The sequence below is a fragment of the Candida oxycetoniae genome (genome assembly GCF_023343755.2).
Source record: "Candida oxycetoniae strain CBS 10844 chromosome Unknown scaffold10, whole genome shotgun sequence".
Taxonomy (NCBI): Eukaryota; Fungi; Ascomycota; class Pichiomycetes; order Serinales; family Debaryomycetaceae; genus Lodderomyces; species Lodderomyces oxycetoniae.
In genome coordinates, this window is record NW_026055470.1 from 1 (window position 1) to 15,242 (window position 15,242).

Sequence of the window (15,242 nt, forward strand, 5' to 3'; positions counted from 1 at the left end):
TTTCAAAATTTCCCCTTCCCCCCCCCCCCCCCCCCACTACTAAGTTTTATCTCATCGGTTCTTTTTAAGCCATCTTGCTTTTAAGATAGATGCCTAGTGAAACACCCCAACCGCCTATGGTGCCTGAAGTTAAAGTTCGTAAGCCATCTAATGAGTTGGATATACAGCAGCCGCAGCAGCTGCTGCAGCAGCAGCTGCTGTTGTTGTTGGCTACTACAGGCACCAACGATACTAAACGGCGAAGTTCAACTTCTGATAACCCTGATGAAGGTACAGAAGAAGCCGAAGACTTGTTAAACGAGATTACCAACAAACAATCTGCAAACTATAGATATGTTTCTTTCAGGCCATACAAGGACCCCAATGAAGAAACCAATGATGAACCAAAAAAATCAAAAAAATACATCAAACAAGTTTCCTTTGATGATATGAATATCCACGATGACGACGATTTCGATGACGATTATGACTACGATGATGATGTAGCTCGAGAATTGTACAGGATGAAAAATGGCACTAGAAGACAACCTGGGTCTTTTCTTTCAACATTTTATTCAAGAGGCAGGCAACTTTCACCGGGACCAGGAAGATTGTCACCTATAGCATCGCCTAGGGGCACATACGAGGAATCAGACAGATTGAACTTTCAAGATTTGAGACGACTTGAAATGGAAGGGTTGAAATACCCTACAACACCAATAACTATTCGCCGATGTTGCTCCATAACTCAACGACACAAATTATATGAAAGATTGTATAATGGTGACTTGTATCCTTTGATGCCTGTGCTTCCTCATCGAACTATACTTTTGTATATAAGTGCTCGTGTTCATACTTGGGTGGCGTTAGATTGGATTTTGAACAAGTTTCTTGAAAACGGAGATAAAGTGATTGTATGTGCAACTGTGGACTCTAGTATATTTGAACGACACAAGGGAAGAAGGTACCAATCAAGATCAAGATCAAGATCATCATTTAATGATCCCATGGATAGGTACAAGAGTAGAAGTCGACCCGAAAATATAATTACAATTGCAAAAAGTATAATGGACTATTGTATGAGAGTGATCAATCCAGAGATCATAGCCAAAGTAACAATTGAATTAGTGGCAGGTGGTACAAAAGATGTATTGAAGGATTTGTATAAACTATACGAACCGAACTTGGTGTGTACTGGAACAAAACCCAATAGTCACGTTGGAGCACCATTGAGGTCATGGACTTCATCTAAATTATCTGATAGATTAGTTAGGAATTTCCCATTACCAGTTATTCTTGTTCCTGCAATGAACATGTGCGATTTTGAATTTGCACTACAAAGTAGGGTTAATGGCGAATCATTACAAGAAACGATGAATTCTGTGGAAAGTATCAATGGTATTGATTGTAAAACCACTGGTATTGCTCAGAAGAATAATAATAATAATAATAATAATGCTGCTGCTGCTGCTGCTGCTAAAAAAGAAGGAAGCAATCAAGGAGAAGGACGAGATGAAGACGATGATGACGATGATGACGATGATGATAATAATGATGACAGTAGTATTGCATCAGGTGGATCACTGCAGAGTAGCAATGATTCAATCGCGTCATACAACTCATTCAACGAGATTTCAAGATTATACAAGGATTACCGATTTGATATTCAAACTAAAATGAAAGATTTAGAGCTGCACCAGCTTAATGCTGATTATTATGCTAACATAGCTAGAGCAATTTCAGATAATTCTCTTGATTTATGTTCGGAGATCTTACAAATACAACCAAATTTTATTGGCAAAGGAAGTAAACTAGCACGAGCCATAACAGGATCTAACTCATTTGGATATAGTCCATACAAGACCAAGTCATTATTGGTACCTATGGAGAAACCGGAAAAGATAGAAAGAGAAGTACCTAAAGAGCACCAAATGTCATTCAAAGAAGTGAGAGAACAATTGAAAATGAACAAGATAAAATCACAAGCGGCAAGTTCTCCTCCTCCTCCTCATTCTCCTTCTGTTGCACAACATAATCCATCATTATCATCGACGACAACAACAACAACATCATCATCTCATAACAATAACTCTGGTCCTGCTTCCGATAACGTATCACCGCCTCCTCCCTCTTCGCAAAGCTTGAAATGGGGCGGGTTGGAAAAACCGTCAAAAAACAGACACGGAGTATCGAGTCAACTTTATCGAAACAGATTGACCAAATGTTTAAGTGACGATGATAATAACGGAAGCAGAATTAACCTTGAGAAGAATCACTTGAAGCCTAGGAGTAGTCATCCTAACGGATCATCAATCCCAAGTCCACATGACACCGATGGGAAAAAGAAATGGAAGAAACTCAAGAACTGGTTCAAGGGTTGAAACATCTTTATCTCGTCTCATCTCATCCCATCTCATCTCATCCCATCCCATCCCATCCCATTTCATCTCATCTCATCCCTCTATAACCTATATAGATATTGTTTATAAGTGAAAAAATAAATATTTGAAAAAAAAAAAAAAAAAAAAAAAAAAGATGCTATTTATAGAACAGGGGTTATTCTTTTTCAAAGCTCCATGGGGACCTGATGCCATTGCTAGAGCTATTACTCCTATTTATCGGTGTAATAATTGCTCAGGATGTTCTATCTAATTTGCAATTTGACCATGTTGCGCCATTTCAGTATGGTAGTAAGCAACAACTCTCCAATGATACGTATCCCTTAACTCCCAAAGTAAAACACTATGACATGAAGCGATCCACTTCCTCCGAAGGGTTACAAGAGTTTACACCAATAAGAGATACGATTTTGCAATCAGAGGTGAAATACTATTCATTCAGTGTTAACACGTCAACGGGGTTAGGTGAATATTATGAGCTATTAATTTTTCTCACTGGTAATATCTGTTCCCAGCCGAGTAATATACTCAGTAATGAAACTAGTCTTGCTGTGTATTATTCCTTCAATTCAACAATGTTTGCAAATAATGAGGTTGGAAAGATGGAATTGTTTGAAAATGGATATTTTCAAGCTCTTGCTGATTTGCCTATTCCTGCCACTTCCACCACCACCACCACTTCCGCCTCTTCCACCACTTCCGCCTCTTCGGTGGATGAGGAAATCTTGTACATTGCAGTGAGAGCACCGCAGAATATTAACATTACTGCCTCATGGACTTATCAAATTGGAGTATCGCAAAACGATTTAGTCTTTCAGTGGGATGATCGGTCTTTTGGGTCCGTTGTTGATACAGACGATAATCTGGCACTCATAGTCACTGGCAACTTAACTACGTACACCAAAGATTGGGATTCGCTAAACGTATCAAATGCAAAATATTTCTTATACTTGTATCCTTATGAAATGAAGGATTATTTTGCCAAGATGAATAATAGCTGGTGTGCAGTAAGGAATGGGCCAGCGTTGATGGGACCCTGGAATATAGAAAATTCATATACTACAAGAAACGGAGGTATTCAGCAACAGTTTATGATTGAAAACTTGAACCAACTGACGAGGTACATTGCTTATATACTAGCGGATTTTAGCGGTAAGGATTTCGGTGGGGCATTGTATCGTCCTTTTGAATTTGAAACTATGAGCGACTCTGCATGCGAATTGATTTACGACTTGGAGTTTTGCAATAGAGTTGCTTATAGTGTTCCCGCAATAGGAAACGAAACTTTTGCTGGTGACAAAAATGCAACAAAGATGGTATACGACAATAATGTTAAACAATTGTACCAGAATTTCTCAAAAGCTTTGCAACAGATCCCATGTGATACATCACCGGATGCAGTTTTTTCGAATTTGAAAAATTGTCAAGATTGTGCAGAAAGTTACAAGGATTGGTTATGTGCTGTGTCGATTCCTAGATGCAATACAAAAAATTCATCGGCGGGGTATATTTTGAGAAACCTGACAAATCAAAGGAACGATTTTATGCAAAATGTGATTCGACCAACTCAGGACTACTATGAAGTACTACCCTGCGTTAACGTGTGCCAGGCAATAGTAAGAGATTGTCCTGCTGATTTCGGGTTTATGTGTCCTACAAAAAATGAGAGTATTTCCTTGAGCTACTATTGGGACTTGAACAGCAGCAGCAGCAGCCAATGGCCAACCTGTAACTACGTGGGTAAAATGGCGCTACATACAAGTAAAGCGGTAGAAGTGCTAGCAAATTGGGCATTATTGGCAGTCGTAGTCTTGATTCAATTGGTATAGATTTTTTAATTTTTTAATTTTTGATTTTTTTTTTTTTTTCACTCTAGCTAGACGCGTTGAAGAAAGAAAGCTCATACATTGAAAGCGTTTCTTCTCTTGGAAAACTCATACATAGAAAGGATCTCTTCTCTTGGTCAAAAACAAGCAAATGTCTAATAAGAATATTGAAAACTTACCATGGTATGTGACTTAGAGTAGATGAGGGCCTATTAACCAAGAACCGCTATTAACTCTTTCTTTAGGGTCGAGAAATACCGTCCTGAAAATCTTGAAGAGGTTCATGGTCAAGATGATATAGTCAACACGGTGAGGAGATTTGTCGAAACAGGCAAGTTACCGCATTTGCTATTTTACGGGCCACCAGGTACAGGTAAAACCTCCACTATAGTAGCGTTGGCCAAAGAGATATATGGGCCCAATTTCAGAAACATGGTATTGGAATTAAATGCATCAGATGACCGAGGCATCGATGTAGTGAGGAACCAGATTAAAAGCTTTGCAAGCACGAGACAGATTTTCACTCTGGCGTCATCGCCACAGTTTAAGCTAATTATTCTCGATGAGGCTGATGCAATGACTAGCGCTGCTCAAAACTCCTTACGGAGAATAATTGAAAAGTATACAAAGAATTGTCGATTTTGTATCTTGGCCAATTATTCTCACAAGTTGAACCCAGCATTGATTTCAAGGTGTACTAGATTTAGATTCCATCCAATTGATGAAGAATCAATTAGGAGCAGGATCAATAATGTTATAGTTCGGGAAAAAGTCGATATTGCTCCCGATGCATTAAATGCACTATTACATCTTTCGCAAGGTGATATGAGAAGAAGTTTGAATGTTTTACAAGCTTGTAAAGCAGCTACAGGCAATAGAGACGAGGTGATAGATATTGATATGATCTATAATTGCATTGGAGCGCCTCATCCGCAAGATATAGAAGCTTGTCTAAATTCAATATTGAAAGATGATTGGACAACGGCTTATTTAACATTGAACAAGTATAAAACATTGAATGGATTAGCTTTGGTTGATTTAATTACTGGGTTTATTGAAATTTTGCAGAATTATGAGTTGAATCCAAAGAATAGGATACATTATTTAAAAGGATTGAGCGATGTAGAATATGGAATTTCGAAAGGTGGTAATGATAAGATACAAAGTAGTGCAATTATAGGGATTATTAAGCAAGCCATGGAATACGAAGCAGGAGGAGTAGGAGGAATAGCAAGTAAATAATATTGAGTAGGTACAATTCAACCCTTATCTTGTATCTTGTTATGCTGGTAACCAACATAACAAAAAAGTAGAAATAAAAAAAATATACTTTTTGTCCACTAGTTTCCTACTACTAATATATCGTATTGACAAACAGGGTGCACTTCTTACTCAATGGCAACCAAACCCGTGTGTTTGACCCTTCTTTGCATGTAGACAGTTAGACCTGTGTGTACTCATCTTAAATAGTTATACCTTAAACGATTATTATTTTGAAAAGCCGTACCGCTCTTGGCGTAATGGTAACGCGTCTGACTACGGATCAGAAGACTGCAGGTTCGAGTCCTGTAGGGCGGGCATAATTTTTTTTTTCCTTCCACTATTCTACCACTTTTATCCTTTCGCTGTACTTGTAAAGCAGAATTCTAGAATACTGAAACTGGTATAGAGTACATATTGTCATTTAGATATGAGATAGAGGACATACGAGGTGTGAAAATACTGTGTTGAAATTTTTTTTCGCTAGTTGGAGGTTATTTAATTTTTTTAACCAAAATTTTGCATTCATTTGAGAGAAAGTTGTATTTGAGAGAAAGTTGTATTTGAGAGGAAAGTTACATTTTCAAGTGAGTTGGACTAGTTCACTTTTTTGATTATTGTATTGGGAATTGTATTTACTGTTGCATAACTCTGACCAACATAGAATAAGGTTTATAGCTAACAAACACACAGATTCTTAATGCAAAATACTAGTTGCTCATAAATTTTTTTTTCTATAACCCATGCAAAGGTCATAAAGATTATGACACTAGAGACTGCGCGGATAGCACATCTTTCCTATTCCTCAAGCCATATGTCTTTCTCTTCTCTACTTCTTTTTTTTTTATCCTTTTCTTCCACGTATTTCATAATTGATCTGCAAAATATATACAATACAAGTAAAAGGTTTAGCCTTTCAAACCTCGTAAGAGAGACTAAAACAACAGCCCCGCGTAAAATTTTTTTTTTTGTTTCCTTGTTTCCTTGTTTCTTTGTTTTTTTGTTTTTCAGATTTTAATTTGAAAAAGTCCTTTCTTCACCAACCGACGGAAGAACATGGTATTTTTTTCTTCTTTGTTTTCATAATCTTCAATATATTTGAGCTTTTTTCTTTTTTGGTAAAGTGTTGTATACTTGCATTTGTAGATGTTTGTGTTTTTATTTTTATTTCATCGTTTAGCGTGTGTCTTTCACCAGCGGCAAAATAAAATTGTGCTTAACAATTGAAAGGATCTAATAGGGCATTTTTTGCAAGGTGACGAGGCATGCTGCGCAGGGGAGTATCCCAGATTCTAGCACAAAACTAATAGAGCCAATCTAAAAACAGCAGTAGCTACGATACCCTTCCAATTCAACGAAATTGAGTACAAAAAAAAAGAAATCTATAATGTATGTCTTACATTAGTTTCGGATAACGATCTTAAAATGTCTTTCTTTTTTCTTTCTTTTTTCTTATTTGTTGGGATTTCTTCTAGCAAGGATTGTTATTGTTCACTGTACTTCTTGAGCAAACCGCCGGGTCCCTTTGTGAATAACAAGATTTGCAAATTAAGATGTGTTTTTTTTTCTTCTTCATCGACGTAGCTTTGTTTCCAACTTTGTTTCCAACTTTGTTGCCTCTTTTTCCATTTAGAGTGAATTCCAGATAAATTTTTTATTACATTTATTCTTACTTTTCGCTAGTTATTCATATAAAAATCTCTTATTTTTTTACACAATCCAGTCCAATTTAAACCGACTTAGACCAACTCAAACCAATTTAAACCGACTTAGACCAACTCAAACCAACTTAAACCAACTCTAAATTCAATATTTTCTCAATAACTTGCAAGTGTAATTGGGCTTGCCAGTTCCCTTTCATGAAAACCTTTTTTTATTTTTTTAATTTTTAATTTTTAATTTTTAATTTTTAGTTTTAGTTTTTTTTTATTCTGCGAGGGTTTTTTTTGCAGCTAAAAGCGCAGGAAGGTGGCTCTAAAACTATTGTTTTGGTAATTTCTTACCGATATCTTGTCTCTTGCCTTTGTGATTGTATTTTTTTAGTAACGGGAAGATTACATCTATTGGCGGTTGTTGGATTTATATATGGGTTCATTGATGCAAAATCTTGGCTATTGTATACTTTTGAGTTATTCAATGAATCTGTGTAAGTATTCATCAATTGGTGCGCGCCTTACAGGGATGTAAATGGTTGAATTGGGTAAACAATCTACTCTGAAAAGCACTAGGGATTGAGATACGGCGATGATAACTGAAATGATGAAGGCGCTAAGAGAGAGAAAGAGTCTCTTTTTCTCATTACAGATACATGCGATATGTAAAGTCTGTCAAACTTGCGTGAAACCAATTCTGCCATGAACCAATAGTGTTATAGTCCAACAGCCCCTTGGATAAGAAAGAAGATTACAAGTATATACTGTATCAAAGATTACAAGTATATACAATCCCTCTTTTTTTATTTTTATTTTTTTTAGGTTATCCATAGGATAAAGCGAAGCGAGATGGTGGAGCAGCACTGACTATCAACCTTGAGAATGTTACAAAGCGTTTTTACATTTTAACAATTGAATTAATCCCATTTGCCGCCATAGGTAATAATTATGTTGTTACTAAACAAGTTCGCTAAGATGGCCATAAATGATTAGCAAAAAAAAATTCGGTATAAAGGAGCAAAAAAGTGATAAACATATTAACACAGCAACCATATCTTTTGTATTCAATTAACTTGGTTTTATCGAGATAGTTAGATATTCAAGGTTCCACTTGGGGAAGAGGGTAGTAATGAAAAAAGCTAATCTTCTTTTGGAGGGAATTAAGTCAAGATAGTTCAAGGATCAACTCAAGCATATTTTACAAGTTGGCGCCAGTTATTGTGTAGCAGCAGCAAAGGATCAGCGAGGAAAGACACCAGATACAGGATTTCAAAGGACGATTGCTAAATTGCCAGTCTAAAGAAGAGGGTTAACAATGTCAAATTTGGAGAGAGGCATCAGGGAATCACTAGGATTAGAGCGCAATGCTAGGTGAGATAAATACCCGTGGCAATTCCATTTTTACTGAATTACTCCTTTCATTTTCTTTTGAAAATTGCTTTACAGCATAGTAGTCATATCTGGTTGGTATAGACGTGAGAGAAAATTGCTTTTCTTTGTATACCCCCCCTTCTTTCCAAGTAGATCTGCAATATCATTAGCCAAAGAGCAGTTCTGGGTGGTTATGAAACTGGCTACAACAATAAAAAAAAAGAAAGAAGATATAAGAGAAAAAGTAGGCTTTATCTTGGAGGCACAATAAGACGAGCGAAGCGAGTCTAATCGATAGAAATAGTAAGTAGATAAGAGCGAAGTGAGTCTAGTCGATAGAAATAATAAGTAGATAGGGGTTGAACCGTACCAGAGAGCAAACATTCTTGAAACCCCTTATGCGTAAGGTTGAATGTGGTGAACGGCGGCGGTATAAAAGATTAGGACATAGTATCGCTAGTGTCGGTAGCAGTCAGTGCTCCACTATCTCGCTTTGCTCAATAGTGTCATACATACATATATATATATATGTTTTCGGTATTCTACATCTGCGAGACAGGATCTTATATCTTATCTCTTGTTAGGGGGGTTATCACAATTAAAACTATGCACTTTTCTGTCAGACTTTATGTTATTTAAAAAATGAAATAATAAAAAAAGAAAAAGAAAGGAAGCAAATGAAAAATTTCTGCTTCATTCTAGTTTTATCACGTTATTGCTATTGCAGTTGGTAACCACCTTCCTACCTTATTAATTGCATCAGTAGTATTTGACGATGATGCTTTCTTATAATAATTCGCCCCTATCTATGTATGTACCTCTTTTGATACGAGATTAGCTAAATCAAAAGTGAAGAGAAATAAGGAGTTTCCACAAGTCAAGATGCGCGGGGTATAAATTGAGGAGGTATAAATTGAGGAGGTATAAATTGAGGAGGTATAAATTGAGGAGGTATAAATTGAGGAGGTATAAATTGAGGAGGTATAAATTGAGGAGGTATAAATTGAGGAGGTATGTTTGGGATTGTGCAGAGGAGGCATGTTTGGGATTGTGCAGAGGAGGCATGTTTGGGATTGTGCAGAGGTATATTTCTATATATTGCAGAGGTATGTTTCTGTGTATGTGTGCAAATAAAGGTTCTTCTTGAGACGTTGCATTTATCGTAATAAAGTTAGATCCCGCTGTAGCATCTGTGTGTGGGAGAATAAGATTTATCTATTGATTAGTAAAATCTTTATTTGCTTTGAGTTATTGGTGTGTTTGTAGAAAAAAAAACACACACACAGGTTTTTCACTGCATTGAAATAAAATGCATTGTAGATCGGGACTTGTGTTGGACTAAATGGCAACTTTAAGACACCAAAAAAAAACAAACAACCCGTTGAAGTCAAACACCAGCAACTCTTTCTAATTAGAGATGATAGATCTTACAAAGACTAATTGGTACAATTGTGCAAGCTAAGAACCAGTTGCAGAAAAAGAAAACTTACTAGATTGGCTACCTCCTGGCTCTAACACACGGGTTTGAAAAGTTTTAATAAAAATAACAAATTGTTATTATTACTTTTAGGAATGCTACTATTTGTTATCATATAGTACATTGTCGATTTCTTCTCAAAGGAGGTAGCGTAAATCGTATAAAAAAAATAAATAAATAAATAAAAAAAAAAAAAAAAAGAAAAAGAAAAAGAAAAAGAAAAAGAAAAAGAAAATACATTCCATCCATCTCTTATGTATTGTCCATTCTGTCTATCTTAGACATGAAACTAAGATAACTTAAACTAAACCAAGTATTAAAAATAAAACAAAGTGAATGCATTAGTGATTATGACAAACGAAACGAGTCAACCCAAACACAAAGCAACCAAAGTAAGCATGTTAAGTAAAGTAAGCCCAAAAGAAAAAAAGTAAAGTAAGCTCAAAAAAGTAAAGTAAGCTCAAAAAAAGTAAAGTAAGCTCAAAAAAGGTAAAGCTCAAAGAAAAAGTTATGTTAAGTAAATTGAAAGGTTGACGGAGATTTGCATATTTTCTAACTTTATACATCTATCATTTACGGGTTTTCTTGCACCCCCCCTCCCCCCCTTCTTTCTTGCACCACCATCTTCCTTATCTTGCATTCACCATTTTGCTTTCTCCATCCTTCATACTCTGCTTACTTTCTCGTTCATACTCTGTCTTACTTTTCTCATTGATACTCTGCTTACTTTTCTCATTGATACTCTGCTTTACTTTCTCGTTCCTCTATTACTCAAGATTTCTGTGCTTCCTCGCCCTTTCTCCACCAACTCGGCTTTTATCCTAGGTCTTTGCCATTGTCATGTTTCCATTAGCACCCCTCCAATTGTTTTTTCCCTTTGTTTTTATATCCCGCACATTTGTGTAACTTTGTGGGTTTCTTTGTATAACGAAAAATTTTTCATTTTTCAATTTAAATTTTTTTTAATTTTTTTTTTTTTTTTAATTTTTTTTTTTTTTTCATGCGAGTAACAGTAATTTAGTATAGAGAGTTTAAGGTAGTAAGTGAACCTAGTAAATAATACCAGTAATAAGGTGAGCATATCATCATTCAAAGGGTGTATTTTTTTTGTTTTCTTTAAGCATAGTTTGGCAATTTTTTGGCAATTTTTTGGCAATTTTTTTTTTTTCCAAATTTTTCAAAATTTTTTTTCAATATTTATATCCTGTTACATATCCCACATTTCAACACACTGTAATTTAAGTAGCATTCTCAAGAGGGGATTTTTGAACTTTTGCTAATAATAGGGAGTAATTGATTTTTTGAGATATATATATATATATATATACGTAATTAGTACACCTAGTAATAGAGAGCTAGTATAAAACAAGTCATATTATTTTCCTCAACTACCCTCCGAAAGCAAACTTGAATCTTTTTTTTTTTTAGTAAATTACATCATTATATATATATCACAATAGTCAAATGCCTTCGATTTGTAAGTCTCCTAGTTTGAGTAAACCCTTTGATAAGTCTACAACTAACGAGCCTAAACAACAGCAACAGCAGCAGCAGCAGCAGCAACAGCAGCACGAATCACTCAATAGCAATAACAGTAACTTTATAAATAAAAGGAATTGTAACGAGCTCGATACAGAAAAAGAGAATAGTGCAAAGAAAAGGAAGAAATGGGACACCAAACATGAGTCACTAGACTCGATTTCCAAATTACTTTTCCTAACTACAAATAAAACTAATCATGATTTTTTACTGGATTTAGAATCAGAAGTTGAAGAAGAGTCACGAAGGAGGAGTTTACAAAGTATAAGTCAATTGAAGGATAATTGCATTGATAATATACCAGCTCCCTACTCTTGCCAATTTGATGGAGCAGGAAAAGACGAAGAAGAAGAAGACGAAGAAGAAGAAGAAGAAGAAGAAGAAGAAGAAGAAGAAGAAGAAGAAGAAGAAGAGGATGAGGAAGAAGAGCCGATAGAAATTGAATCAGTGGATTTTACCAAGATATTACATGATAATATTAGAGAGTATTATAGAAAGAAAGGTCAGAATCAGTACAAGGACTCATTTGCATTATTAAACAACAACAACAACAACAACAGTACCAATCATCCGGATGATTATACAAAGGAACAACAATCAAATCTACAGTCGCAATCACATTCTCTGGCTGTACCTTTTTTCAAAAATGTGAATTTTGAGAGATCTAAAGATTATTCAATTGAGGATTTTGTAAATTATGACGAAGAGGAAGAGGAAGAAGAAGAACAGGTGGAAGTGGAAGTGGAAGAAAAGGTAAATGAATCCCAAGAATCAACTACTGTTGTTGTTGCTACAGAAAATTGTAAAGAAATGGACGATGAAGATCCTCATTCAAACTCGGTTTCGCCAGTTTCATCACCCAACACTCTTAAACCATCTTCAACTTCAGCTTCATTGTATGTACCAAACAACAACAGCAGCAGCAACCTAATAAAACCACACTACTCTCCATTTTACCGTTATCAGCAATTACACCAGCAACATTTGCGACAACAGCAGCAGCAGTTTAATTATTATCCAAGAAGTCAACTTGATTGTGGTGTGCATCAGTTGCAAGATGATTATTATTTATCCAAAGCTTTAAAAACACATTGTTTATATACCGGGAAAGCTAGGGAAATGGTATCTACCGGTAATTTCATGATAAACGATTTCTTCTTGTAATGGAGAGCCACATATGACTCACGATGGTTAGATTACTACTATTAACTCCACTATCGAGCGAAGCGAGATAGTGGTGTAACAAGCTACTAAGTGTTTTAACCCAACACTATTGAGCAACACTACAAGGGAAGCGACACACGGGTTTGATAGTGTCGCTAGTGGAGCAACACTACAAGGGAAGCGACACACGGGTTTGATAGTGTCGCTAGTGGAGCAACACTACAAGGGAAGCGACACACGGGTTTGATAGTGTCGCTAGTGGAGCAACACTACAAGGGAAGCGACACACGGGTTTGATAGTGTCGCTAGTGGAGCAACACTACAAGCGAAGCGACACACGGGTTTGATAGTGTCACTGTGGCTAAAAACAACCGACCAAAAAACCTCGAAAGTCGTACAAAAGCGAAAAATAAAAATTTTTCACTTTTATCAGTGTACACAAAGAAAGGAAAAATTTCACCAATTAGAAAAACCTACTTGTAGTTACTGGTGGTGTGCTGGTGGTATACAGGTTAGTAGTTGATTGTTTCGGGTCTAGGATTTATATTCATTACTCGTTACAACCTGTGATTACGAATTAGATAAACTTGCTGTAGTTTTCTTCTTGTCCTTTTTCAGTTCAAGCTACTTTTGTTATATATGTTTTATATACAGATATTTGTATCTAATAGAAAAAATAAAAAAATAAAAAAACTACAATCGAGCGACACTATCGAGCGACACTATCGAGCGACACTAGCGAGCGAAGCGAGATAGTGGAGCAGCACTGACTACACCGACACTAGCGAGCGAAGCGAGATAGTGGAGCAGCATTGACTACACCGACACTATCGAGCAGCACTTTGTAGCTTGTTACGACACTATCGAGCAGCACTTTTTAGCTTGTTACAACGGGTTTGATTGCAAAAAAAAGAAATTATACAGTAGACCAAAACTATCTCGCTCTGCTCGATAGTGGAGCACTTACTAGCTCATTTCAACACAACCTTGCTTATTACAACACTAACTAGGTCTGCTCGGTAGTAGAGCACACAAACTAGCTTATTACAATACTATCTCGCTCTGCTCGATAGTGGAGCACACAAACTAGCTTATTACAACACCATCTCGCTCTGCTCGATAGTGGAGCACACTTATTCCAACACTATCTCGCTCTGCTCGATAGTATTGGAATGTTTCAAAAAGCAGCAAGGAAAAGTAAAAAAAGGTATTTTTCGGGGTTGTCGGCGGCGCCAATATATGAAAAATGCAAAATGCCTTTACATTTCAAAAAAGTGTCTCCCCACTTTCTTTCCTACACAATAACTAGCTTATTACAACATTATCCCGCTCTGCTCGATAGTGATTCTCTGGAATGTTAGAGTTTGCCTACAACTTTATTTATAGAAACAGTAAATTTGTTAATTTTGTAACTAGCTTATTACAACACTATCGAGCAGAGCGAGATAGTGGATCACACTAACTAGCTCTGCTCGATAGTGGAGCAAACTAACTAGCTCACTTCAACACTAACTAGCTTATTACAACACCATCTCGCTCTGCTCGATGGAGCACACTAACTAGCTTATTACAACACCATCTCGCTCTGCTCGATGGAGCACACTAACTAGCTTATTACAACACCATCTCGCTCTGCTCGATGGAGCACACTAACTAGCTCATTACAACACCATCTCGCTCTGCTCGATGGAGCACACTAACTAGCTTATTACAACACCATCTCGCTCTGCTCGATGGAGCACACTAACTAGCTCATTACAACACCATCTCGCTCTGCTCGATGGAGCACACTAACTAGCTCATTACAACACCATCTCGCTCTGCTCGATGGAGCACACTATCTCGCTTTGCTCGATAGTGATTTCTTTTTCTTTCTTCATCAAAGTTAAATGGAATGTTTCAAGTCCAATTTTGACTTTGAAGAGCAAAAAAAGAAACCTGTATGTGTATGTGTTGGTATTTCAAAGTAAGATATAACTGGTACTCAAACCCGTTTGTTGCGAATCCTTTGTAGTAGAGACTGGTTCAGTCAACTTCTTTAATTAGTCTTGTCACCTCTACTTGTCTCGAAAATAATACACATTTTCCTTATAACTTGACCATTATTTTACAGCTGCCTATACTAGCGAGCGAAGCGAGCTAGTGGAGCAGCACTGACACTATCGAGCGAAGCGAGATAGTGGAGCAGCACTGACTACACAGACACTGACTACACCGACACTATCGAGCAAAGCGAGATAGTGGAGCAGCATTGACCACACCAACCACACCGACACTGACTACGCCGACACCAACCACACCGACACTAACTCGCTTCGCTCGCTAGTGGAGCAGCATTGACTGATATTTTCTTGCAACAAGCTCGTGTGTATTCATTCTCGAATGCACTCCTTCTCAGTACTACAAAAGGGCAGCTAGTATGCTCCACTATCGAGCGAAGCGAGATAATGTTTAGAGCTAGTATGGTCAATAGTGTTTAGAGCTAGTATGCTCGATAATGTTTAGACCTAGTATGCTTCACTATCTCGCTTCGCTCTATAGTGTTAAGAGCTAGTATGCTCTACTATCTCGCTTC

The 15,242-nt window shown here is 36.8% G+C and overlaps 4 protein-coding genes across 4 annotated transcripts; all 4 read left to right on the forward strand. All coding sequences in view use genetic code 12, as the record gives it.

Moving 5' to 3' along the window:
- Nucleotides 1-89: 89 nt before the first annotated feature.
- Nucleotides 90-2,360, forward strand: KGF56_003841 (uncharacterized protein; the record flags this gene model as incomplete). The annotated part of the gene is made up of 1 exon (XM_049325216.1): nucleotides 90-2,360. One exon carries the CDS (start codon nucleotides 90-92, stop codon nucleotides 2,358-2,360), a length of 2,271 nt encoding a protein of 756 aa, XP_049179000.1.
- Nucleotides 2,361-2,728: 368 nt separating this feature from the next.
- On the forward strand, nucleotides 2,729-4,207 carry MID1 (Mid1p; the record flags this gene model as incomplete). The annotated part of the gene is made up of 1 exon (XM_049325217.1): nucleotides 2,729-4,207. The coding sequence occupies one exon, from the start codon at nucleotides 2,729-2,731 to the stop codon at nucleotides 4,205-4,207; it is 1,479 nt and encodes a 492-aa protein (XP_049179001.1).
- A 148-nt stretch (nucleotides 4,208-4,355) lies between these two features.
- On the forward strand, nucleotides 4,356-5,446 carry RFC3 (replication factor C subunit 3; the record flags this gene model as incomplete). The annotated part of the gene is made up of 2 exons (XM_049325218.1): nucleotides 4,356-4,387; nucleotides 4,450-5,446. The coding sequence occupies 2 exons, from the start codon at nucleotides 4,356-4,358 to the stop codon at nucleotides 5,444-5,446; spliced, it is 1,029 nt and encodes a 342-aa protein (XP_049179002.1).
- A 5,982-nt stretch (nucleotides 5,447-11,428) lies between these two features.
- On the forward strand, nucleotides 11,429-12,667 carry KGF56_003844 (uncharacterized protein; the record flags this gene model as incomplete). The annotated part of the gene is made up of 1 exon (XM_049325220.1): nucleotides 11,429-12,667. One exon carries the CDS (start codon nucleotides 11,429-11,431, stop codon nucleotides 12,665-12,667), a length of 1,239 nt encoding a protein of 412 aa, XP_049179003.1.
- Between the last annotated feature and the right edge of the window lie 2,575 nt (nucleotides 12,668-15,242).